At 47.0% G+C, this 24,483-nt stretch overlaps 1 protein-coding gene across 1 annotated transcript in view; it reads left to right on the top strand.

Annotated features, from left to right (window-relative positions):
* Positions 1-24,483, top strand: part of GARS1 (glycyl-tRNA synthetase 1) — a 49,639-nt gene that overhangs the window by 14,966 nt on the left and 10,190 nt on the right. Inside the window, exons 7-12 of the mRNA XM_043872087.1 lie at positions 2,172-2,317; positions 4,732-4,881; positions 8,324-8,486; positions 10,172-10,336; positions 23,683-23,790; positions 24,206-24,351. Of these exons, the coding sequence (XP_043728022.1) occupies positions 2,172-2,317; positions 4,732-4,881; positions 8,324-8,486; positions 10,172-10,336; positions 23,683-23,790; positions 24,206-24,351 (878 nt within the window). The remainder of the gene's footprint in view (positions 1-2,171; positions 2,318-4,731; positions 4,882-8,323; positions 8,487-10,171; positions 10,337-23,682; positions 23,791-24,205; positions 24,352-24,483) is intronic.

Raw genomic sequence — 24,483 nt, 5'->3', positions numbered from 1 at the left:
AAATCCACCCAGTCAGTCGTAGTCGTGAATATTCATTGGAATATTGGAATGTTGGAATCCAGTCGTGAATATCATTGGAAGGACTGACGCTGAAGCTGAAGCTGCAATACTTTGGCCACCTGATGCGAAGAACTGACTCACTAGAAAAGACCCTGATGCTGTGAAAGATTTAAGGCGGGAGGAGAAGGGGACGACAGAAGATGAGATGGCTGGATGGCATCATTGACTTGATGGACATGAGTTTAAGTAAGCTCTGGGAGTTGGTGATTTACAGGGAAGCCTGGCGTGCTGCAGTCCATGAGGTCGCAAAGAGTCGGACACTACTGAGTGACTAAACTGAGGACTCCCTAACACTGCTTTCCTCTGCTGGAAATTACTGGACACTTGTCCACTGTTGCCTTGATTTTTTTAAACCTGCTGATTTTCCTCTGCAGTACCTGGCTTTCCCAACATTAGCTGAGAAATTTTCTCCTTCGTTATTTAAATTGAAAAACTTATTCTGGCTATTGGCTCATCTGCCAATTTATTTTGGGCCATATGAAGTATATTTTATTCCTTTTTTGAAACTCATTTCTTCCACATTGTTGCTTATGGTTTAGAAAATGAATTCTTGTACTTTGATACTGTTAGAGCCGCACCCTCATTTCTCATTTCCTTCCTTTTCTAAAGACATGACCCTTACTAGAAAGAAGACATGAAAAGCACCTCAGATTGCACCTAAATTATTCTCTTTTACATTCAGAATTTTAGATTTATTAGGGATTTTGTGTGTATGTGTCTTTGATCTTAACAGCTTTGTTCATTTCCAAATAAATTGTCAGAAACAGGAAGTAGTTGTTTTGTTAAGTCATAATTTATAGTTTGAGCACCGACTTTCTGTTTCATCAGGTACCTGTTCCAGGAGAACAGTTTGGATTTTGATTTTGATTGCCATGTCATACATATATGTGATCTCTCTCTCTCTCTTTCACACACACACGCACACACACACACACACACACTCGACCCTTGAACAACATGGTTTGAACTATTCGAGTCCACTTACACTGTGATGTGTTTCAGTAGTAAATTCTACAGTACTACACAGGTTTTATCTGCAGATTCTGTTGAATCTGCAGATACAGAATAACTGTGGATAAACAGGGCTGGCTATAAGTTACATGTGTTGTTCAAGGGTCAGTTCTGTATTCTTGTCAATTTAATCTTCAGTGAAGTGTTAGAAACCCATGGAAGTGGCCTGATACTGAAATGGCCCCAAAGGATTTCCTGGGCCTGTTGCTTCAGCATATAATAGCATTTTCTGCATCTGTTAATGCTTGTGATTCTTTCTCAGCTTTATGAAGCGTGATATTAATAGTTTATCTAAAAGGCATTGATTCACCCTCTGTGGCTAAGAAGCGAGATAGATTCTGTTAACCCCATTTTACAGATAAGCAAACAGGCTCAGAGAGGTTAGGTAGGAACTTGATCCTGAATCACACAACCCATAAGTGGTGGAGTTGGGCAATTTACTCAGGATTTTCTGATCCCAAATGGCCGTAAATCATTAGTTGATGTATCTAATTATTTTTATTAGATGTTTTTTAAGTTTTAAATATTCTTTACTATTAGATGGTTTGTCATAGTCATTCGAGGTTTTTGAATTGGAGATCATATATCATTTTAGAGGGTTTGGCATTGGTCATCAATGTATAGGATGTGCAGTGCACTGAAAATGCCGAGGTGAATAAGACACAGCTTCTGCCTTCAAGCTTCTCCCATAATATCTAATGGGAGAGGAAAGTTACATGCACATTTAATTAATAGACAGGGAAGTGCACCTGACTCTTAAGAATACAGAGTAGTAAAATTCATTGTGTAAGCTTATTTGCATGATTCTTGTCAACCAATAACTATTATAATTGAACGAGATATTTTGCCTTTCATTGTGAAATGGTACGCGTGTGAATTTAGGTCGGTTCTACAAAGACACTCCATTTCTCTGTTGGTGAATGTAAACTATGTAAATTGGGTATGGTTTTAATATAGATATCTGGAAGATTAGGTTAATCTGATATCTTTATTTTGGGTGAATTTTAATGGTGGGTGGGGTTTTATATATAATATTTTATTGTTATGCCTGGTTTTTTCTCAGTCTCTTACACTAATCATTTTCTTGATGTATTCTTTAGCTCGATAACTATGGACAGCAAGAACTTGCAGATCTTTTTGTAAACTACAATGTAAAATCTCCCACCACTGGAAATGATCTCTCCCCTCCAGTGCCTTTTAACTTAATGTTTAAGACCTTCATTGGACCTGGAGGAAACATGCCTGGGTATGTATCACTTATTGTTTATGTAATATTATTACCAACTATTTGTAATAAAAGGTAAATATTAATATCAACCATGAAGGAAAATGTTTGAAAAATGATTTGTAGGAAGTGCAGACCAATATATTAAGGAGTAATAATGATAGATATATTCTAAAATTTTATTTCTTCTAATTCTTAGTATAATTTTTTTTAGTGTATATTGTCATTTTGGGGAGGGCATAAATACAGAAGTCTGTAATCATCAGTTCTTATAGTTATTACTGCATAGGGCAGGAGACAGAGTTGAAGAATGAGTTAGAAGAATATTGAACTTGTTGTTGAGGGAGACTTTAGAAACCATTTAGTGTAGATCACACTGCCCAATGGAACTTTCTGCAGTGGTGGAGATATTCTATAAGCTGTTGCTGTCCAATGTGGTGGCCACTAGCAACTACCATGTGGCTGTTGAGCATTTGAAATGGGGCTAGTGCTTCTGGGGAACTGAATTTCTAAACTTATTTATTTATTTATTTATTTTTTGATCATCCCACATGGCATGTGGGATCTTGGTTCCCTGACCAGTGATGGAACCTGTGACCCCTGTGGTGGAAACAGTCTTAATCACTAGACATGTGGCCCACCCTGTTGGACAGGATACATTTAGCTTATTGATTCATGAAAAGGTGGTTTTTGCAGATAGAGTAGAAAACCTGTAAGTTTGCAGTATGACCCAGAATTTATATGTCCAGATTCTTTGTTCATTGTTAGCAAACTTAGTCAAAGTATTCCATTTCATAGCCTCAGATATTTTTCTCATGGTCTCATTTTAGGGTAAGACAGGATAGGTTTTGCTAGATAAAGCTAGGTCATGTTTCCTGGAGTAGAGAGTAAAGAATAACAAAAAATGAATTGTGACAATGTATTATTGGAATTATTTTAGTAAGACAGTGGGCTGATTTAGGATATTTTGTGGAAAGAGGCCAAGGATGAGCCTTTCATTTTGTTAATACAGAGAGTCATAAAAACGGGCCATGACCTCTGACCTGCCTTCCCACTGCTGTGAATTTATCTAAGGAAAGAATTCAAAAGGAAAGGAAGGTATACCTATCAAGAGTGTATTAATTAATGATAGAAGATAGTGGAACAAAACAGCGAAAATGTTGTTCAGTAAAATTCTTGGTGTAAAAAAAACCCAGCTAGTTTTAATATGTCCTTAACTATTCCTACTTTAAAAGAGGATTTTAAAAGATACTTCAAGATAATCTGTGCTCTGAAAGTGGTGTGTAACATCTAATTCTTGCTGTTTGTCTTTAAGCAATGACGTAATGGGATTTTATTTTGGATGTGAAAATAAATGTGACTACTTTGCCAAAAAAAAAAAAAAAAGAGTATATAAATTGAAAGTAAAAATAACCTATTCATCCAGTAACTTGAGGACTGCTAAATAAATTATAGTAGTTTATTTTAGTAGAATACTCTGCAACTGTTAAATAAGAAAATTTTACTGTTTTTATAAAATGGAAAAGCATAAAAGAAAATTCATATTTTAGTACATTCTACTTAATAAATATGCATAGTAACTGTAACTATGCTTATATTTGGATAAAAACCAAAAAATAAAAAGAATTGGTATATTAGAGTGAGAAGAAGGTAAATTTTTATTTTTTGTTTTAAAAATGTTTTTCCATAAAATGTTTCTTTTGAAGTAGGTTCTTGAGATTGCTTCCTTATGTGATATTTTGTACAGAATATTTTCTGCAAAATTGAAGAGAGAACAGTAGCTATAATGGTATATTTGAGTGACTGTGTCTTTTTAAAATGTGGAGAAAATCAGAAGCAGCCTTGGACTGAAAATACAAAATACCACAAAGATTTGATCATTCTGGATTTCCCTATTTCTTTGTGTCTCTGGGTACAAAGAAGAAAATGATATGAAAAGCCTTGAAAATTGCCTGCCGTGGTATAATAGTTTTGTTGAGTGAGTTCTGATGTTAATTGTCAGCCTGTACTGGCTTCTTTTTTTTAATAGTTCCACGGTTATGCTGTGATGTGGGTTAACAGCAGAGGGATGCTTAACTTTATTTTTAAAAGGATCTAAAATTGTCATCTGCCTCCAAAGTAAGTGATTAATCAGGAGAATATCCAAGGTTTTAGAGACATCATAAGAGAAGTCATCTTTGATTCACTGGAGTGATGAAATAAAATGACATTTCTAACAGTGGTATTTCCATACCAATCACCTGATACCTTCTCTATTACCTGTGTGAGAATGTTTGCTACTGAGGAAAATATCCATTTCTAAAACATTTTTAGAGCCCATACAGCTTTGTGTGAATAGGATGTTTAGGACGTTTAGGATTTGTATCTAGAATTTCAGATTTATTGGAAAATATGATTTCTTCCTTTGTAACAGACTGATTTGTTTAAATTTATAGATATTTGAGACCAGAAACTGCACAGGGGATTTTCCTGAATTTCAAACGGCTTTTGGAATTCAACCAAGGAAGGTTGCCTTTTGCTGCTGCCCAGATTGGAAATTCTTTCAGAAATGAGATCTCCCCTCGATCTGGACTGATCCGAGTCAGGTACCACCCATGGTGTTCTGCTGGTGAAATTAGTGAGTGACTTTTGCATTGAAGTGGAAACAAAGGCTTGCTGATTTGAAACAGCTTTCCTCTTTCTTACATCATTTTTTAACTGATTTATTTTTGGTTGCACTGGGTCTTCGTTGCTGCTCACGGGCTTTCTCTAGTTGCGGCAAGCAGGGGCTGCTCTTTGTTGCGTGCACAGGCTTCTCACTGGGGTGACTTCTCCTGTGGCAGAGCACTGGCTCTAGGGTGCATGCTCAGTAGTTGTAGCGCTCAAGCTTAGTTGTTCCCCAGCGCTTGGAATCTTCCCGGACCAGGGATCACACCCGTGTCCCCTGCATTGGCAGGCAGATTCTTATCCACTGTACCACCAGGGAAGTCCTTTCTTACATGATTATATCTTTATTTTTATCCTCCAAAAAAGTTTGTTTGTTACTTTCAGTTGTAATCTCTGGGATGATGGGCGGTTTTGAGTGACTGTGTGGTTTGAAGGGAAGGGGTGAATAGCTGACGTTTCACATCTGCTCCAAAATGATCTTTTCCCCTTGTTCATGTTCTGTTTTGAGGATGGTAAGATCTTGATCGTCGACGCAGGCATTTCCTGGAAGTGGTGGTGGAGATGAGAGTAGGGTGAGGTAGGAGGTGAGGGTTACGGCAGAAGGGCCATCCTAGGTATCCAGGGCAGACAGTTGCTGGTGCTGGGGTGAGGGTGTTTCGGTAGCCAGTTGGTATTCCTCCACATATTTGGGGCACCTTTATGACAGAAAGTCCAGCTCGGAAGCTTGCCTCTGTTGACTCTAGTTCAGACAGTCTCTTATCTCTGTGCTAATAACTTCCCTTTGTCAGATGGATCCAGGAATGTGCAGGAAGGCCTCTTGGCACTGCTGAGTTATGTTTTTCTCATTATGAGTTAGCTATTTATGACTTAGGTTTTTGCAATTTCTATACATTTTCTTACTGATATCTTAAGGTAATAAATTTCATATAAAAATGGGCTATGTCAGAAAACTTCACTTTCTTAGACTTTCCACAGCTCCAGCAGCCCACCCATTTCCTTTATTCTTTTCTTGTCATGCTGTGCTCACTCTCTCAGTCGTGTCCGACTCTTTGTGACCCCATGGACTGTACCCCGCCAGGCTCCTCTGTCTGTGGGGATTCTCGAGGTAAGAATACTGGAGTGGGTTGCCATGCCCTCCTCTAAGCGATCTTCCTAAACCCAGGAATTGAACTGGGATCTCCTGCATTGCAGGAGGATTCTTTACCAACTGAACTATGGTTCTTACTTGCTGTAAGCAAGCATCAGGCATAGCATATCCCGCCTATAACTCTTATCAGAGCGTGCAAAGCCCCTGCCTGATCTTGTGAGTCCTGGTGACACCCTCTGAGGAGACGCTCCTATGTTCTCACCGGACTTTATCTTCAGGCCTGTAGTCCCTTCAGCTGAATGGTCTAGAAAAGGGAGAATTCATGAGGAAGGAGCTTAGAGAAGTGGAATGGGGAGGACCCGCTGAGCCTTGCTGCAAAATGAAAAGTAGTCCTAAACTTTAACTGGCTTTTGTAACACTGAAAAACTTGTCAGACTTGAATTTGTCTTATTTCTCAGTCTCTGGGTTTCTTCATGTCTTTTTTCCTTTTGCTTTTGGAAAAAGAAGTGTCTGCAAGGTTGCGTTCAGAATATTGAGTAAGCTGTCTGAGACTGAGCTTGTCTAAAGCCAGTGTTTTGGAGAGGATTTACATCAAAGAGGGTAACCGTTGGATGGTTATAAAGGACCATGAAGTAAGGCAAAACTTGGGGCCTGTGGAATAAAAAGTGATAAACAGGGAGAGCATTTTAGAACAGAGAAACGGTCCCAGGAGTTAATGGGGCAAAGTCCTTTGGGGCTTCCTGCCATTTTATTCCCTGGTCGTCTGGATTTTGGTTGATTTTGTCATGTGCCTCTGCAGGATCCTGGGTGGAAATCCACTCATCCTTCACAAGTCAGTATCTCCGTGGTTTTTATTCCATGGTAGGGCTAGGACTTGTTTAATGTTACAGCTTCTTCTTGACCTAGAGTTGGCAGGTGGTAAGTCTTTGTATAGCTGTGATCCCTTTGGTTTAGGTGGGGAGCTGGCTCTGTCTTCTAGTTTGATGACTGTTTTGTCTTCACAGTTCCAGGTAGAGTCTCTGAACTCAAAGACAAGAGACAGCTGATACAGTCAGTGCTAGTGTTGATTTCCATCTCCTGTCTGTGAGCTTGGATTAATTGACAGAACAGATGGAAAGACTTTGGCAGTTGATTATTTTGGGATTCTGGGCAGGGTCCTTATTTTGATCTGCCCTTCATTTTAGGTGTTCTCTTGCTGTTGTCCTGGTTGGAAGCTTTGTGAGGACAGACATGAAGCTTCTCTGTCTGTCTCTCATTTCTGTGCTCTCAGAAGATGTTTGATAGCTTTTGAAAAGTCATTAAGATATAGGTGCTGCAGGACTAAATAAGAGATGACATTTAAAAGTAAAAAAAAAAAAAGTTCTTTTGCAATGCATTTCATATATTTCTAGGACCCATTTAAGCAATTTTTCTTTACTTCTAAAACATCTAAGATAATCATGGAAGTGCCCTAGTAAATTGTGTGTGTGTGTTTTAAAGAAGAGAGATTTGATTTTGACTCATAAAATTAACTTAAAACATTCCCCCCCCCCCAATAGCTACTAAATTGCCATTCAGGGAAATCTTTTTGAGAAACCATTACTATGTGCATATTTATTTCATCATTATGCAGTTAGCTTGATGTTAGGGTGTTCAATTCATGCCTGATGTTCTCTGCCTTGAATAACACATCATTTAAGAAGCTGTTACTCTAAAGACACCAGCTGTATGGTGCCATTATCAGTCATTTACTTGTTCAGAGCAATAAAAAGGAAGAAATCAGACTATTTTAAAAGCTAAATTCACTTTTAATTTCCCATTCTTTGAAAAGTAAATATCAGGCACTTCATTTAGTGTGCATTAGTAAAGACTTGCCCGTGCTTTAAGGAAAAGCATTTTATTTGGAAGCCACTATTTCAGTATCTCATTTTTTTGTGTGTGTCTGACATTTGGTCAGATTTTCTTAATTTTATTTTTTAAAGATTGTTTTTTGATGTGGACCATTTTTAAAGCCTTTATTGAATTTGTTACATTATTGTTTCTGTTTTATGTTCTGTTTTTTCGGCCAGGAGGCATGTAGGATCTTGGCTCCCAACCAGGGAGTGAACCCACATCCCTTCATTGAAAAGCAAAGTCTTAACCACTGGATCACCAGGGAAGTTCCTGGGTTTTCCTAATTTAAAAAAAAAAACTGTATCAATCTGTTCTTTAACAACATTTTCCATATTATTCTGTGTTGTTGTAAAAGGAAGTTTAAAATAAGGGCTTTATTTTTTTAAGTGTGCCGCTTTTATCCCTTATGTTTTTGCTTTCAGAGAATTCACAATGGCAGAAATTGAGCACTTTGTAGATCCCAGTGAGAAAGAACATCCCAAGTTCCAGAATGTGGCAGACCTCTACCTTTATTTGTATTCAGCGAAAGCCCAGGTCAGCGGACAGTCTGCTCGGAAAATGCGCCTGGGAGATGCTGTTGAACAGGTAAGATTCCATGGCTAACTTAATTTAGAGCATACCTCTTCCTGGAGTTCAGCACTCAGAAGATTCTGTGTACTGGATGATAAAATATTTTGATAGTCACTTTATTTTGATACAGTATGTGGTTTTTTTTTTTTTTACAGTATTTATTATACACTATTATTATAGTGGGAGGGAATTACCTGAATGTGCCAATGTGTGGGCCATTGGGACTAACATGAAAAAAAATTTAGCAGGGTACTTGGAAAAATTTTGTTGGTTTGCATTGTACCACATCAATTTTTTTTTTTTTTTGGCCACACTGGGTCTTCATTGCTGCACGCAGACTTTCTCTAGTTGCGGTGTGGTCCTCTCATTGTGGTGACTTCTCTAGTTGTGGAGCACGAGCTCTAGGGTCTTAGGCTTCCGTAGTTGTGGTGTGTGGGCTCAGTAGTTGCAGCTTGCAGGCTGTAGAGCTCAGACTCAGTAGTTGTGGCTCACCAGCTTAGTTGCCCCATGACAGCTGGAGTCTTCCTGGCCTAGGGATCGAACACGTGTCCCCTGCATTGGCAGGCAGATTCTTAACCACTGAACTACCAGGGAGGTCCCCCATCAATCTGACTTTAATAATATAGACTGCTTTTGGGGAGACATTTTGACTCACAGGAGGCAAGCCCTTTCTATTTTAAACTCTTCTGTATTACTCATAACAATTGGGATAAGGTCTTGCATGTAATAGAATTTCTCTATAATTATTTGCCTAGAGAAATGAGTGAGTAAAAACTTTGTAACAGTAGTTGCTGCCTAATAATAGAATGAATTGCCCTGGGAACAATGAGCTTCCTGCCTGAAAATATTCAGGTAGAGGCTGAGTGATAATTTGTCAGCCCTTTTGCAGAGAAGAGCCCTGCAGGTGGTAGGAGATGGGGCTAGACGATTTCTAAATCCCTTCTGTACTAAAGTTGTAAGGGGACTTATACTATATGGGGTTCACAAATTTCAGTGGATAAGAATACATTAATGTCCCCCCTCGGAGAAGGCAGTGGCATCCCACTCCAGTACTCTTGGCCTGGAAAATCCCATGGACGGAAGAGCCTGGTAGGCTGCAGTCCATGGGGTCACGACGAGTCAGACATGACTGAGTGACTTCACTTTCACTTTTCACTTTTATGCATTGGAGAAGGAAATGGCAACCCACTCCAGTGTTCTTGCCTGGAGAATCCCAGGGATGGGGTCGCACAGAGTCGGACACGACTGAAGTGACTTAGCAGTAGCAATGTCCCCTCAGCATGTCTTAAGGTTTTTATTCAGAAGGAATAGATGCCATTCCACAGAGTCATTATTATGAATGTCATTTTTAGTACTGTAGATTTAAAAGGTATGAGGTATTAGGCTGAATTTTTGCTGACCCAGTGAGTATGGTGGAAAGATTTTGAATGACATCATTCATTATTATCTGCTTGTTAGCTTGACAGTTAAACTTTTGAAAATAGCCTTAATCACATTTTTGGGTATTTCAGATCATTCTGAAAGCTGTATAAATTATCTTGCTTTGTGTTTTCAAAGATTTTTCAGTAAATGATAAATAATGGAAAGTGGTACCTTGGCCTTCAACAGCCTTAATGTTTGTGGTTTTTTTTCATTCCTCTGTGCTTGTTTGCATGTTGCTTGCCTACTTATCTACGAGTTTGTTTATTCATTTATTTTAGGGTGTGATTAACAACTCAGTGTTGGGCTATTTCATTGGCCGCATCTACCTCTACCTCGTGAAGGTTGGAGTCTCTCCAGAGAAGCTCCGCTTCCGACAGCACATGGAGAATGAGATGGCCCATTATGCCTGTGACTGTTGGGATGCTGAATCCAAAACATCCTATGTAAGTAGAATGCAGTGGCTCTAACCATGTGATTTTCACATCGTTAACTTAGAAGCATGGATATCAACGTTGCCTTTTGTGTGCTTCTTGTCAGAGTGGAACAAAAAGGAAAGAGATCTCTTCCTGAGCAAAATGGAAAAAGTAGTTGCCCCACTGTGCTCTCATAAGGGGGGCTACCCTTATGTCCCAGGATCCCTTTGTAGATATGGATGGCTTTTACAGAGAGAGAGAGAACGCTGGTGACTTGTGTTCCTGGCGTGTCCTTTGCTGGTGTGGACAGTGTGGTTGGTAACATGCCTGAACGCAGCTAAGATGCGGTGGCCACCTTCCTGACAGGGACCCCAGCAGATCCTGGAAGTGGTGGCCAGGCTGAGTAAAGAAGCCCACAGTGCTCTTCGTTTGGACAGCTGTTTGGTAGATTTGGGGGATAGACTAGGAGATTCTGATCTCTTGTTTAGGTTCAAATTCTGTATATTTAATAATAATTCAGAGAAGACCTCCAGGTTACCTCTTCACTGTTCCTTCCCACCCCCACCCCCCAGACGTGAACATCAGTACTGAAGTTTAGGATTGAAAGGCATTTGGATATAGGAGATGCTTTAGCTCTGGTAGCAGTGGGAACAGGGCAGCAGCCAAGAGAAGTGGGCCCCAGAGTCTTCTGCATTTCCTTTCTTTGATATTGGAGAGACTTCTCACCCATACAGAGACTTAACTCAGGGTCCTTGCTTCTCACATGCCCTTGGTTTCTCTTAAAAAGTAAAACTTCTAAAAGTGCCTTCCTTTGAAAAAATAGATTCTTTTTTTTTTCCCCCCAATTATTTTTATTAGTTGGAGGCTAATTACTTTACAATATTATAGTGGTTTTTGCCATACATTGACATGAATCAGCCATGGATTTACATGTGTTCTCCATCCTGAACCGCCCTCCCACCTCCCTCCCAGATTCTTTTTTTTTTTAATAAAAAATTTTTTTTAATGGTACTGATGCATCTGTTTGCAGGGCAGGAGTAGAGCTGCAGACGTAGAGGACAGACATGTGGACAGGGTAGGAAGGAGCAGGTGGAGCAGAGAGAGTAGCATTAAGGCACCTGCGCCGCCACGTGTGAGACAGACAGCAGTGGGAAGCTGCCGCGGCACAGGAGCCCCGCGGGGGGCTCTGTGACGTCCTGGAGGGGGCGAGGGCGGCGGGAGGAGGCTCACAAGGGAGGGCATCTGTGTGTATGTGTACTTACGGCTGATTCCCGTTGTTGTACAGCGGAAACTAACAGCATTGTAAGGTAGTTATCCTCCAGTTAAAAAAAAAAGTCGTTTAAAAAATGATGACCCTTTTTTGTAAAACAGAAAGTAAAAAATAATTCTTTAAGTGTGTTATATAAAAAGTGAAACTTCCAACTGTGTGCTCCCCAAGAGTGTTTCATGTCTGTTTTCTCAATCAGGGCTCAACAAACATTTTCTGTAGTAAACATAGTAAGTGTTTTAGGCTTTGTGGATCTCTGTGGCTCTCTTCTGGTTTTTTTTGTTTTTTTTTTCTTTTTTTAACAGCCCTTTAAAAATGTAAAAACCATTCTTAGTTCCATGAACCTTGATTTGTCAACCCCTATTCAAAATAGTTTTATATGCTTTAAAAACATATACACATGTGACAGATGGCCAATAAACACTTGAAAAGATGCTCAACATCGCTCATTATTAGAGAAATGCAAATCAAAACTAGGAGATACGGTAGAAACCAACACGAAATTATAAAGCAGTTTCTCACCAATTAAAAAATAAATAAAATGTTTAAAAAATACATGTGTGTACATGCATAATGATATATGCATATATCTGTAGTGACTATTATTGATATTGTTTTTAACATATACTCTTTCCTTTATTGAATTAGGAAAAATCAGTTAGGTTTTTCTTGTTATGTTGCTTTCTTCACAAACTTACTTGACATATGTTTTCTTAAATGATAGTGGTAATTAGTTTTGGATTATAGGTGATCATTAGTTTCTTTACATGTACTAGATTTTCTGGAATTTCTTTTTATTTTCAAGTTAAACCAATAAAGTGTTTTGTGTGAGAAGCTAAACCAGAACCAAATTCTTGATGTTTTCAATTTAGATTCTGAATCCTGCCTGAATGGCGTTTCATTTGTTCATTCAGTATTTGTAATTGTTAAGGGCTATCTACCATTCTAAGTGTATTAGCCTATGGAATCCTCACAATAATTCCATTCACTGGTTCTGTTTCTTAGGAGACTGAAGTGCTGAGAAGTTAGTTGATTTGCCCAAGCCTCAGCAAGGGGGTGGTGGAGCGGGGATGTGAACCAGGGCTGTCTGACTCCAGGCCCCTGCCCTTAACCAGGGCTGTCTGACTCCAGGCCCCTGCCCTTAACCAGGGCTGTCTGACTGCAGGCCCCTGCCCTTAACCAGGGCTGTCTGACTCCAGGCCCCTGCCCTTAACCAGGGCTGTCTGACTGCAGGCCCCTGCCCTTAACCAGGGCTGTCTGACTGCAGGCCCCTGCCCTTAACCAGGGCTGTCTGACTCCAGGCCCCTGCCCTTAACCAGGGCTGTCTGACTCCAGGCCCCTGCCCTTAACCAGGGCTGTCTGACTCCAGGCCCCTGCCCTTAACCAGGGCTGTCTGACTGCAGGCCCCTGCCCTTAACCAGGGCTGTCTGACTGCAGGCCCCTGCCCTTAACCAGGGCTGTCTGACTCCAGGCCCCTGCCCTTAACCAGGGCTGTCTGACTGCAGGCCCCTGCCCTTAACCATGGCTGTCTGACTGCAGGCCCCTGCCCTTAACCAGGGCTGTCTGACTGCAGGCCCCTGCCCTTAACCAGGGCTGTCTGACTGCAGGCCCCTGCCCTTAACCAGGGCTGTCTGACTGCAGGCCCCTGCCCTTAACCAGGGCTGTCTGTCTGCAGGCCCCTGCCCTTAACCAGGGCTGTCTGACTGCAGGCCCCTGCCCTTAACCAGGGCTGTCTGACTCCAGGCCCCTGCCCTTAACCAGGGCTGTCTGACTCCAGGCCCCTGCCCTTAACCAGGGCTGTCTGACTCCAGGCCCCTGCCCTTAACCAGGGCTGTCTGACTCCAGGCCCCTGCCCTTAACCAGGGCTGTCTGACTCCAGGCCCCTGCCCTTAACCAGGGCTGTCTGACTCCAGGCCCCTGCCCTTAACCAGGGCTGTCTGACTCCAGGCCCCTGCCCTTAACCAGGGCTGTCTGACTCCAGGCCCCTGCCCTTAACCAGGGCTGTCTGACTCCAGGCCCCTGCCCTTAACCAGGGCTGTCTGACTCCAGGCCCCTGCCCTTAACCAGGGCTGTCTGACTCCAGGCCCCTGCCCTTAACCAGGGCTGTCTGACTGCAGGCCCCTGCCCTTAACCAGGGCTGTCTGACTGCAGGCCCCTGCCCTTAACCAGGGCTGTCTGACTGCAGGCCCCTGCCCTTAACCAGGGCTGTCTGACTGCAGGCCCCTGCCCTTAACCAGGGCTGTCTGACTCCAGGCCCCTGCCCTTAACCAGGGCTGTCTGACTGCAGGCCCCTGCCCTTAACCAGGGCTGTCTGACTCCAGGCCCCTGCCCTTAACCAGGGCTGTCTGACTCCAGGCCCCTGCCCTTAACCAGGGCTGTCTGACTCCAGGCCCCTGCCCTTAACCAGGGCTGTCTGACTCCAGGCCCCTGCCCTTAACCAGGGCTGTCTGACTCCAGGCCCCTGCCCTTAACCAGGGCTGTCTGACTCCAGGCCCCTGCCCTTAACCAGGGCTGTCTGACTGCAGGCCCCTGCCCTTAACCAGGGCTGTCTGACTGCAGGCCCCTGCCCTTAACCAGGGCTGTCTGACTCCAGGCCCCTGCCCTTAACCAGGGCTGTCTGAGTGCAGGCCCCCGCCCTTAACCAGGGCTGTCTGACTCCAGGCCCCTGCCCTTAACCAGGGCTGTCTGACTCCAGGCCCCCGCCCTTAACCAGGGCTGTCTGACTGCAGGCCCCCGCCCTTAACCAGGGCTGTCTGACTGCAGGCCCCCGCCCTTAACCAGGGCTGTCTGACTGCAGGCCCCCGCCCTTAACCAGGGCTGTCTGACTGCAGGCCCCCGCCCTTAACCAGGGCTGTCTGACTGCAGGCCCCCGCCCTTAACCAGGGCTGTCTGACTGCAGGCCCCCGCCCTTAACCAGGGCTGTCTGACTGCAGGCCCCCGCCCTTAACCAGGGCTGTCTGACTGCAGGCCCCCGCCCTTAACCAGGGCTGTCTGACTGCAGGCCCCCGCCCTTAACCAGGGCTGTCTGACTGCAGGCCCCTGCCCTTAACCAGGGCTGTCTGACTGCAGGCCCCTGCCCTTAACCAGGGCTGTCTGACTGCAGGCCCCTGCCCTTAACCAGGGCTGTCTGACTGCAGGCCCCTGCCCTTAACCAGGGCTGTCTGACTGCAGGCCCCTGCCCTTAACCAGGGCTGTCTGACTGCAGGCCCCTGCCCTTAACCAGGGCTGTCTGACTGCAGGCCCCTGCCCTTAACCAGGGCTGTCTGACTGCAGGCCCCTGCCCTTAACCAGGGCTGTCTGACTGCAGGCCCCTGCCCTTAACCAGGGCTGTCTGACTGCAGGCCCCTGCCCTTAACCAGGGCTGTCTGACTCCAGGCCCCTGCCCTTAACCAGGGCTGTCTGACTGCAGGCCCCCGCCCTTAACCAGGGCTGTCTGACTCCAGGCCCCTGCCCTTAACCAGGGCTGTCTGACTGCAGGCCCCTGCCCTTAACCAGGGCTGTCTGACTGCAGGCCCCTGCCCTTAACCAGGGCTGTCTGACTGCAGGCCCCTGCCCTTAACCAGGGCTGTCTGACTCCAGGCCCCTGCCCTTAACCAGGGCTGTCTGACTGCAGGCCCCTGCCCTTAACCAGGGCTGTCTGACTCCAGGCCCCTGCCCTTAACCAGGGCTGTCTGACTCCAGGCCCCTGCCCTTAACCAGGGCTGTCTGACTCCAGGCCCCTGCCCTTAACCAGGGCTGTCTGACTCCAGGCCCCTGCCCTTAACCAGGGCTGTCTGACTCCAGGCCCCTGCCCTTAACCAGGGCTGTCTGACTCCAGGCCCCTGCCCTTAACCAGGGCTGTCTGACTCCAGGCCCCTGCCCTTAACCAGGGCTGTCTGACTGCAGGCCCCTGCCCTTAACCAGGGCTGTCTGACTGCAGGCCCCTGCGCTTAACCAGGGCTGTCTGACTGCAGGCCCCTGCCCTTAACCAGGGCTGTCTGACTGCAGGCCCCTGCCCTTAACCAGGGCTGTCTGACTGCAGGCCCCTGCCCTTAACCAGGGCTGTCTGACTCCAGGCCCCCGCCCTTAACCAGGGCTGTCTGACTCCAGGCCCCCGCCCTTAACCAGGGCTGTCTGACTCCAGGCCCCCGCCCTTAACCAGGGCTGTCTGACCCCAGGCCCCCGCCCTTAACCAGGGCTGTCTGACTCCAGGCCCCCGCCCTTAACCAGGGCTGTCTGACTCCAGGCCCCTGCCCTTAACCAGGGCTGTCTGACTCCAGGCCCCTGCCCTTAACCAGGGCTGTCTGACTCCAGGCCCCTGCCCTTAACCAGGGCTGTCTGACTCCAGGCCCCTGCCCTTAACCAGGGCTGTCTGACTCCAGGCCCCTGCCCTTAACCAGGGCTGTCTGACTCCAGGCCCCTGCCCTTAACCAGGGCTGTCTGACCGCAGGCCCCTGCCCTTAACCAGGGCTGTCTGACCGCAGGCCCCTGCCCTTAACCAGGGCTGTCTGACCGCAGGCCCCTGCCCTTAACCAGGGCTGTCTGACCGCAGGCCCCTGCCCTTAACCAGGGCTGTCTGACCGCAGGCCCCTGCCCTTAACCAGGGCTGTCTGACCGCAGGCCCCTGCCCTTAACCAGGGCTGTCTGACCGCAGGCCCCTGCCCTTAACCAGGGCTGTCTGACCCCAGGCCCCTGCCCTTAACCAGGGCTGTCTGACCGCAGGCCCCTGCCCTTAACCAGGGCTGTCTGACCGCAGGCCCCTGCCCTTAACCAGGGCTGTCTGACTCCAGGCCCCTGCCCTTAACCAGGGCTGTCTGACTCCAGGCCCCCGCCCTTAACCAGGGCTGTCTGACTCCAGGCCCCTGCCCTTAACCAGGGCTGTCTGACTCCAGGCCCCCGCCCTTAACCAGGGCTGTCTGACTCCAGGCCCCTGCCCTTAACCAGGGCTGTCTGACTCCAGGCCCCCGCCCTTAACCAGGGCTGTCTGACTCCAGGCCCCTGCCCTTAACCAGGGCTGTCTGACTCCAGGCCCCTGCCCTTAACCAGGGCTGTCTGACTCCAGGCCCCTGCCCTTAACCAGGGCTGTCTGACTCCAGGCCCCTGCCCTTAACCAGGGCTGTCTGACTCCAGGCCCCTGCCCTTAACCAGGGCTGTCTGACTCCAGGCCCCTGCCCTTAACCAGGGCTGTCTGACCGCAGGCCCCTGCCCTTAACCAGGGCTGTCTGACCGCAGGCCCCTGCCCTTAACCAGGGCTGTCTGACCGCAGGCCCCTGCCCTTAACCAGGGCTGTCTGACCGCAGGCCCCTGCCCTTAACCAGGGCTGTCTGACCGCAGGCCCCTGCCCTTAACCAGGGCTGTCTGACCGCAGGCCCCTGCCCTTAACCAGGGCTGTCTGACCGCAGGCCCCTGCCCTTAACCAGGGCTGTCTGACCGCAGGCCCCTGCCCTTAACCAGGGCTGTCTGACCGCAGGCCCCTGCCCTTAACCAGGGCTGTCTGACCGCAGGCCCCTGCCCTTAACCAGGGCTGTCTGACCGCAGGCCCCTGCCCTTAACCAGGGCTGTCTGACCGCAGGCCCCCGCCCTTAACCAGGGCTGTCTGACTCCAGGCCCCTGCCCTTAACCAGGGCTGTCTGACTCCAGGCCCCCGCCCTTAACCAGGGCTGTCTGACTCCAGGCCCCTGCCCTTAACCAGGGCTGTCTGACTCCAGGCCCCTGCCCTTAACCAGGGCTGTCTGACTCCAGGCCCCTGCCCTTAACCAGGGCTGTCTGACTCCAGGCCCCTGCCCTTAACCAGGGCTGTCTGACTGCAGGCCCCTGCCCTTAACCAGGGCTGTCTGACTGCAGGCCCCTGCCCTTAACCAGGGCTGTCTGACTGCAGGCCCCTGCCCTTAACCAGGGCTGTCTGACTGCAGGCCCCTGCCCTTAACCAGGGCTGTCTGACTGCAGGCCCCTGCCCTTAACCAGGGCTGTCTGACTGCAGGCCCCTGCCCTTAACCAGGGCTGTCTGACTGCAGGCCCCTGCCCTTAACCAGGGCTGTCTGACTGCAGGCCCCTGCCCTTAACCAGGGCTGTCTGACTCCAGGCCCCTGCCCTTAACCAGGGCTGTCTGACTCCAGGCCCCTGCCCTTAACCAGGGCTGTCTGACTCCAGGCCCCTGCCCTTAACCAGGGCTGTCTGACTCCAGGCCCCTGCCCTTAACCAGGGCTGTCTGACTCCAGGCCCCTGCCCTTAACCAGGGCTGTCTGACTCCAGGCCCCTGCCCTTAACCAGGGCTGTCTGACTCCAGGCCCCTGCCCTTAACCAGGGCTGTCTGACTGCAGGCCCCTGCCCTTAACCAGGGCTGTCTGACTGCAGGCCCCTGCCCTTAACCAGGGCTGTCTGACCGCAGGCCCCTGCCCTTAACCAGGGCTGTCTGACCGCAGGCCCCTGCCCTTAACCAGGGCTGTCTGACCGCAGGCCCCTGCCCTTAACCAGGGCTGTCTGACCGCAGGCCCCTGCCCTTAACCAGGGCTGTCTGACTGCAGGCCCCTGCCCTTAACCAGGGCTGTCTGACTGCAGGCCCCTGCCCTTAACCAGGGCTGTCTGACTGCAGGCCCCTGCCCTTAACCAGGGCTGTCTGACTGCAGGCCCCTGCCCTTAACCAGGGCTGTCTGACTGCAGGCCCCTGCCCTTAACCAGGGCTGTCTGACTGCAGGCCCCTGCCCTTAACCAGGGCTGTCTGACTGCAGGCCCCTGCCCTTAACCAGGGCTGTCTGACTGCAGGCCCCTGCCCTTAACCAGGGCTGTCTGACTGCAGGCCCCTGCCCTTAACCAGGGCTGTCTGACTGCAGGCCCCTGCCCTTAACCAGGGCTGTCTGACCGCAGGCCCCTGCCCTTAACCAGGGCTGTCTGACTCCAGGCCCCTGCCCTTAACCAGGGCTGTCTGACTGCAGGCCCCCGCCCTTAACCAGGGCTGTCTGACTCCAGGCCCCTGCCCTTAACCAGGGCTGTCTGACTGCAGGCCCCTGCCCTTAACCAGGGCTGTCTGACTGCAGGCCCCTGCCCTTAACCAGGGCTGTCTGACTGCAGGCCCCTGCCCTTAACCAGGGCTGTCTGGCTCCAGGCCCCTGCCCTTAACCAGGGCTGTCTGACTCCAGGCCCCTGCCCTTAACCAGGGCTGTCTGGCTCCAGGCCCCTGCCCTTAACCAGGGCTGTCTGACTGCAGGCCCCTGCCCTTAACCAGGGCTGTCTGGCTCCAGGCCCCTGCCCTTAACCAGGGCTGTCTGACTCCAGGCCCCTGCCCTTAACCAGGGCTGTCTGACTGCAGGCCCCTGCCCTTAACCAGGGCTGTCTGACTGCAGGCCCCTGCCCTTAACCAGGGCTGTCTGACTCCAGGCCCCTGCCCTTAACCAGGGCTGTCTGACTGCAGGCCCCTGCCCTTAACCAGGGCTGTCTGACTGCAGGCCCCTGCCCTTAACCAGGGCTGTCTGACTCCAGGCCCCCGCCCTTAACCAGGGCTGTCTGACTGCAGGCCCCCGCCCTTAACCAGGGCTGTCTGACTCCAGGCCCCTGCCCTTAACCAGGGCTGTCTGACTGCAGGCCCCTGCCCTTAACCAGGGCTGTCTGACTGCAGGCCCCTGCCCTTAACCAGGGCTGTCTGACTCCAGGCCCCTGCCCTTAACCAGGGCTGTCTGACTGCAGGCCCCTGCCCTTAACCAGGGCTGTCTGACTCCAGGCCCCTGCCCTTAACCAGGGCTGTCTGACTGCAGGCCCCTGCCCTTAACCAGGGCTGTCTGACTGCAGGCCCCTGCCCTTAACCAGGGCTGTCTGACTGCAGGCCCCCGCCCTTAACCAGGGCTGTCTGACTGCAGGCCCCCGCCCTTAACCAGGGCTGTCTGACTGCAGGCCCCTGCCCTTAACCAGGGCTGTCTGACTGCAGGCCCCCGCCCTTAACCAGGGCTGTCTGACTGCAGGCCCCTGCCCTTAACCAGGGCTGTCTGACTCCAGGCCCCTGCCCTTAACCAGGGCTGTCTGACTCCAGGCCCCTGCCCTTAACCAGGGCTGTCTGACTGCAGGCCCCCGCCCTTAACCAGGGCTGTCTGACTGCAGGCCCCTGCCCTTAACCAGGGCTGTCTGACTGCAGGCCCCTGCCCTTAACCAGGGCTGTCTGACTGCAGGCCCCTGCCCTTAACCAGGGCTGTCTGACTGCAGGCCCCTGCCCTTAACCAGGGCTGTCTGACTGCAGGCCCCTGCCCTTAACCAGGGCTGTCTGACTGCAGGCCCCTGCCCTTAACCAGGGCTGTCTGACTGCAGGCCCCTGCCCTTAACCAGGGCTGTCTGACTGCAGGCCCCCGCCCTTAACCAGGGCTGTCTGACTGCAGGCCCCTGCCCTTAACCAGGGCTGTCTGACTGCAGGCCCCTGCCCTTAACCAGGGCTGTCTGACTGCAGGCCCCTGCCCTTAACCAGGGCTGTCTGACTGCAGGCCCCTGCCCTTAACCAGGGCTGTCTGACTGCAGGCCCCTGCCCTTAACCAGGGCTGTCTGACTGCAGGCCCCTGCCCCGCTTTCGTAAACCCTACTGCACTCCTGCTCATCCTTTTCTCAGTGTCACTGTGAGCTGTGGCCAAACCCTCAAGGATGGGAAATCAGAAAATGTGGGCCTGAGAAGTCCCGAGGATGGAATGTACAGCACGGTGGTTGTAGTTAATAGTACTGTATTGTGTATTTGAAAATTGCTTAGTGGATTGAAAAAGATCTCATCACACACACACACACACACACACACACACACACACGATTATAACTGTGTGTGGTGACGGATGTTACCTAGACTTATTGTGGTGATCATTTAGCAATATATACAAATATCAAATTGTTACATTGTATACCCAAAACTAATATTGTGTACGTCAATTATACCTAAATTTAAAAGAATTAAAAAATTAAGAAGAAAAAGTGGGCCTAGCTTTGAGATGAGGCCTCACATTTTGTGTAAGATCATAAGAAGACTGGACTAAACAAGACCAAAAGCTCTGAAGTAGTAAACTTTTAAGGAGAGGGGGAAACGCCTTTAGAGACTTGAATATTTTCTTTTTGTGTGCTTCATATTGTATTTTTTTAAATAAAAAAGTTACTGATACAGTTAATGCTCTAACCTTTTCTTCTCCCTCCTAAGGGGTCACCATGATCTCAAAATTATCTACCATTCTTAGGCATGTTTTTGTAGTTTCACCGTTTAGTACATAAATATCTTCATCAATATCTTTAGTAAATGATAATGGGTAAGTGTATGTTTAAGAACATAGGTATACTAGTTGGCATCTTTAGTGACTCAGAAGATCAAGTTACATGTTTTTAGCTTTTTTTTTCCCCCTTAATTCCTGTTTTGTTGTTTTTATGTGCTGGGGTTTCTGAGCTTATATGAGTTTTATTTTTGCCTCTTTGTTTGAAACACCCCATGCATAACATGTGCTTGAAAAGCTTATTAGGTATGATGGTTGAGTTTTCCCAAACTCTTTGGATCAAAGGCAAAAATAAGTATTTATGAGAAGGACTAACTAGACATCTGCTGAACTAATAAGCCTTTTACCTCTTTGGTTCTTACTCAAATAACAGGTTTTTAAGAGTCTTTGAAAACACTTTAGATTGTGCTTTTGAAAAGTGACTTGGGCATTAATAAGAAATGGAACCTGCCACTGCTGTGATAGCAATGCTGTTATTAAGTTTTATTCTGTGATCTAAACAGTACCTGTTCTTTACTGAATTTTCTTTTGTTGGGTAGGAAACTGGATTGAGCACAAATGCCCACATTTGTGGCCAGCTGAGATCTGTGTTCAGTACAGTCATCTGATGCCAAGTTTTGAGAGCAGTGGACACTTTGTACAGAGAGAATGCAGTCATCCCTCAGTGTCTGCTGGGGTTTTGTCCCAGGACCCCCACTGACACCAAAATCCTGGGATGCTCAAGTCTCTTACATAAAAAGGCTTAGTATCTATGTAGACCCTATGCACATCCTCCCATACATTTTAAATTAGCTAGGTTACTTATGATACCAAACATAATGTAAATGCTTTGCAAATAGTTGCCAGGTTTGCAGCAAATTTAAGTTTCTGGAACTTTCTGAAAAATCTTTTCTAAATACTTTTGATTCACAATTGAATCTGCAGATGTAGAAACCACAGATACAGAGGACTGGCTATATTGTTGGGTGTTAACACTTAAATACACCCTTCAGAATCTACTTACAGTTTTTCAATAACTTTTTAGAAGGAAAAGGCCGATAAAACAATGAAGTAACAACATAGATAAAGTTCCTTTTTCCTCTTTGTCCATCTGTCCTCTCTGAGCTAAGTTTGCATTTATATGATTTCTTCTTTGCCCTTTCCATATGGTAAGTACTTACACAGAGTTTACCCACTTAAATTAACAGATTAAAAAGAAGAGGAAACAGATGACATTTAACATTTTTGTGTTCCAGTTTAATAATGCCTTTCTAATATACAAAAATCGAGTGTGGCCTTGGTATCCCCATCATTGTTAGGCCGGCATGCTGACATTCCTCTTAGTTCTTAGGTTTCTGCTTGATCTCCGAGTCCTGATTTTGGCATATGTCCATTCTGTTTATCCTTCAAGGCTGATGTGACACATTAGCACTCTGTTCATTTCCTCCTCCAGTGTAGTCTGTCTTTATTTTTCTTTCTCTTTCCTTTTTAATGATTCATATAAATGTATACATGCTGTATTATTTTCCTTATAATTTCTCATAAGTATCTTCCAGTGAAGAGTTATAAACTAGACTATAGGTGCAGGGCATGCTGTGATATAACTTAACTCCCAATGGATTTCCCCATATAACATGTGTTACTTTCGTATCTTTGTTACTTACATTCAGAATGACCATCACCACAGCATCCTAATAGCATGTTCTTATTTCTGCTGCTCTTCTATTGTAATGCCATGATGTTGTTGTAGTGTCTCTTCCTCCCAGATTGCCAGTCCCTTTGGTGAATCCTTGCCTTCCCTCCTGCAGCTATTATTGACCTTATTTTTTTGTCACCTGTGTTGGTCTCTGAACCCACAAGAGATTTTCAAGGGGCTAATTGGGTCACTCACCCTTGACTGTTGTTTTCCATGGTAAAGACTGGTAAAACTCTTCCTCTTCTTGACTGTCTTCCTTGCTTTTAAAAGATTATGAAAGTTGTTTTCCTTCTCCACAAACATTTTTTGAGGTGAGCACCACGTTTAGATTTGTGGGTGCATATGTTCTGTGCTGACTCACAAAAGGGAGCTTGGTTGACCCCAGGGTCCTCCATGTGAGCGGCGATAGGAAGTATCTGGGAGTGTGCTGTTGTGTGTGTCCTGTGGAATTCGGGTGGTTGACTTCTGGCCAGGACTGTGATTTACTTGCTACTGTAGAGCTCTTCTGAACTAGCCATGCCCTTCTCTTTGGCAGTTCTTAAAAGTGCACAGAGAGTAATGACTTTGTAGGTGTAAATTCTTTGATTTGAGCCAAAGTTTTAACAATACAATTGTATGGGCGGGGGGGAACCATTGCAGTTGTCCTTTGGAATCCATGGGGCATTGGTTCTAAGACCCCTTGTTGTTGTTGCTATTGTTGTTTGGTCTCCCAGTCATATCCAACTCTTTGCGATCCCATGGACTGCAGCACGCCAGGCCTCCTTGTCCCTCACCATCTCCCAAAGTTTGCCCAAGTTCATGTCCATTGCATCGGTGACCCCTTGTAGATGCCAAAATCCATCAATGCTAAAGTGTTTTATGGAACAGAGTGTTGTACTGGTGGTTTCTACCAAATTCATTTTGACTCCTGGTCAAAAATTTGATAGAGATATACAAGTTTTGTCTAGGTTCACATTTTATTTCCATAGCTGAATCCCAGCAAATACTAGTTTATCCCACATTCACAATGTGGCAAAATAATTCTGTCCAGAAAATAAAAAGACTACTTTGTCTACGTGTGTGGATTATATTTTATAAGATTGCTACTGCTTGATGTATAAAACTGTACCCATTTTAGACATTTGTAAAAGTTGAGTGGAAGTTCTGTAATTGAATTATTCATGAGTATGTGTAATCTGCAGGCATTTGTGAATGAACCTTGTGTGAGTTACAGATGTTTATTATGTCTTCTTAGGGCTGGATCGAGATTGTTGGATGTGCTGACCGTTCCTGTTATGACCTGTCTTGTCATGCGAGGGCCACCAAAGTCCCACTCGTAGCTGAGAAACCTCTGAAAGAGCCCATATCCTTTCTGGTCAGTTCTTCAACTCAGGAGTAAACATCTTGAAAATGGATAAGTTCAAGACTGTACCTTGTTCTGTGGATAAACTGAGGTGTTTTGGCACTTTACTTAAACCTGTCATTTTATGCATCTCACTGTTTCTTTCTTGTTCTTTTTACCTATAGTTTAACATGTGCCCACTGTGTTGGGTCCTTGAGAGAAAAATGCTCTGTATCTTTCAGGATGTTGACCAGCTTTTCTCAGCCGTTTCCAACACCTGCATCTGCATATATACACTTGAAATCAACATAAAGAGGATCTTGGATACCAGTAGGAAACTGGTAGTTGTTTTAAGTCGATGAAGGCTTGTCCTCAGGATCATTTCTTGAAGTCCTGGGGCAGTTCTGTAGCTTTGTATTCCTTGACCCCTTCATACAAAACTGTCAATGTTGTTCAGTTTGAACCCAATAAGGGAGCAATTGGTAAGGCGTATAAGAAGGATGCGAAGCTGGTGATGGAGTACCTTGCCATTTGTGATGAGTGTTACATTACAGAAATGGAGAAACTACTGAGTGAAAAAGGGTAAGTTTTAAGATGTGTCCTTTAACGTGGGCTCCAGTCAGCTATGTTCTCTTTGCCATGTTTTGAAAGTTAGGGGGACATTAGTTTCTTTAGAAATTTTTGCAAGTGAGTACCACCTCTTGGCTACTTTTA

The sequence above is a fragment of the Cervus elaphus genome, chromosome 18 (assembly GCF_910594005.1).
Source record: "Cervus elaphus chromosome 18, mCerEla1.1, whole genome shotgun sequence".
NCBI lineage: Eukaryota > Metazoa > Chordata > Mammalia > Artiodactyla > Cervidae > Cervus > Cervus elaphus.
The sequence above is the reverse complement of the archived record's forward strand: the minus strand, read 5'-3'. Positions and strand labels throughout refer to the sequence as shown.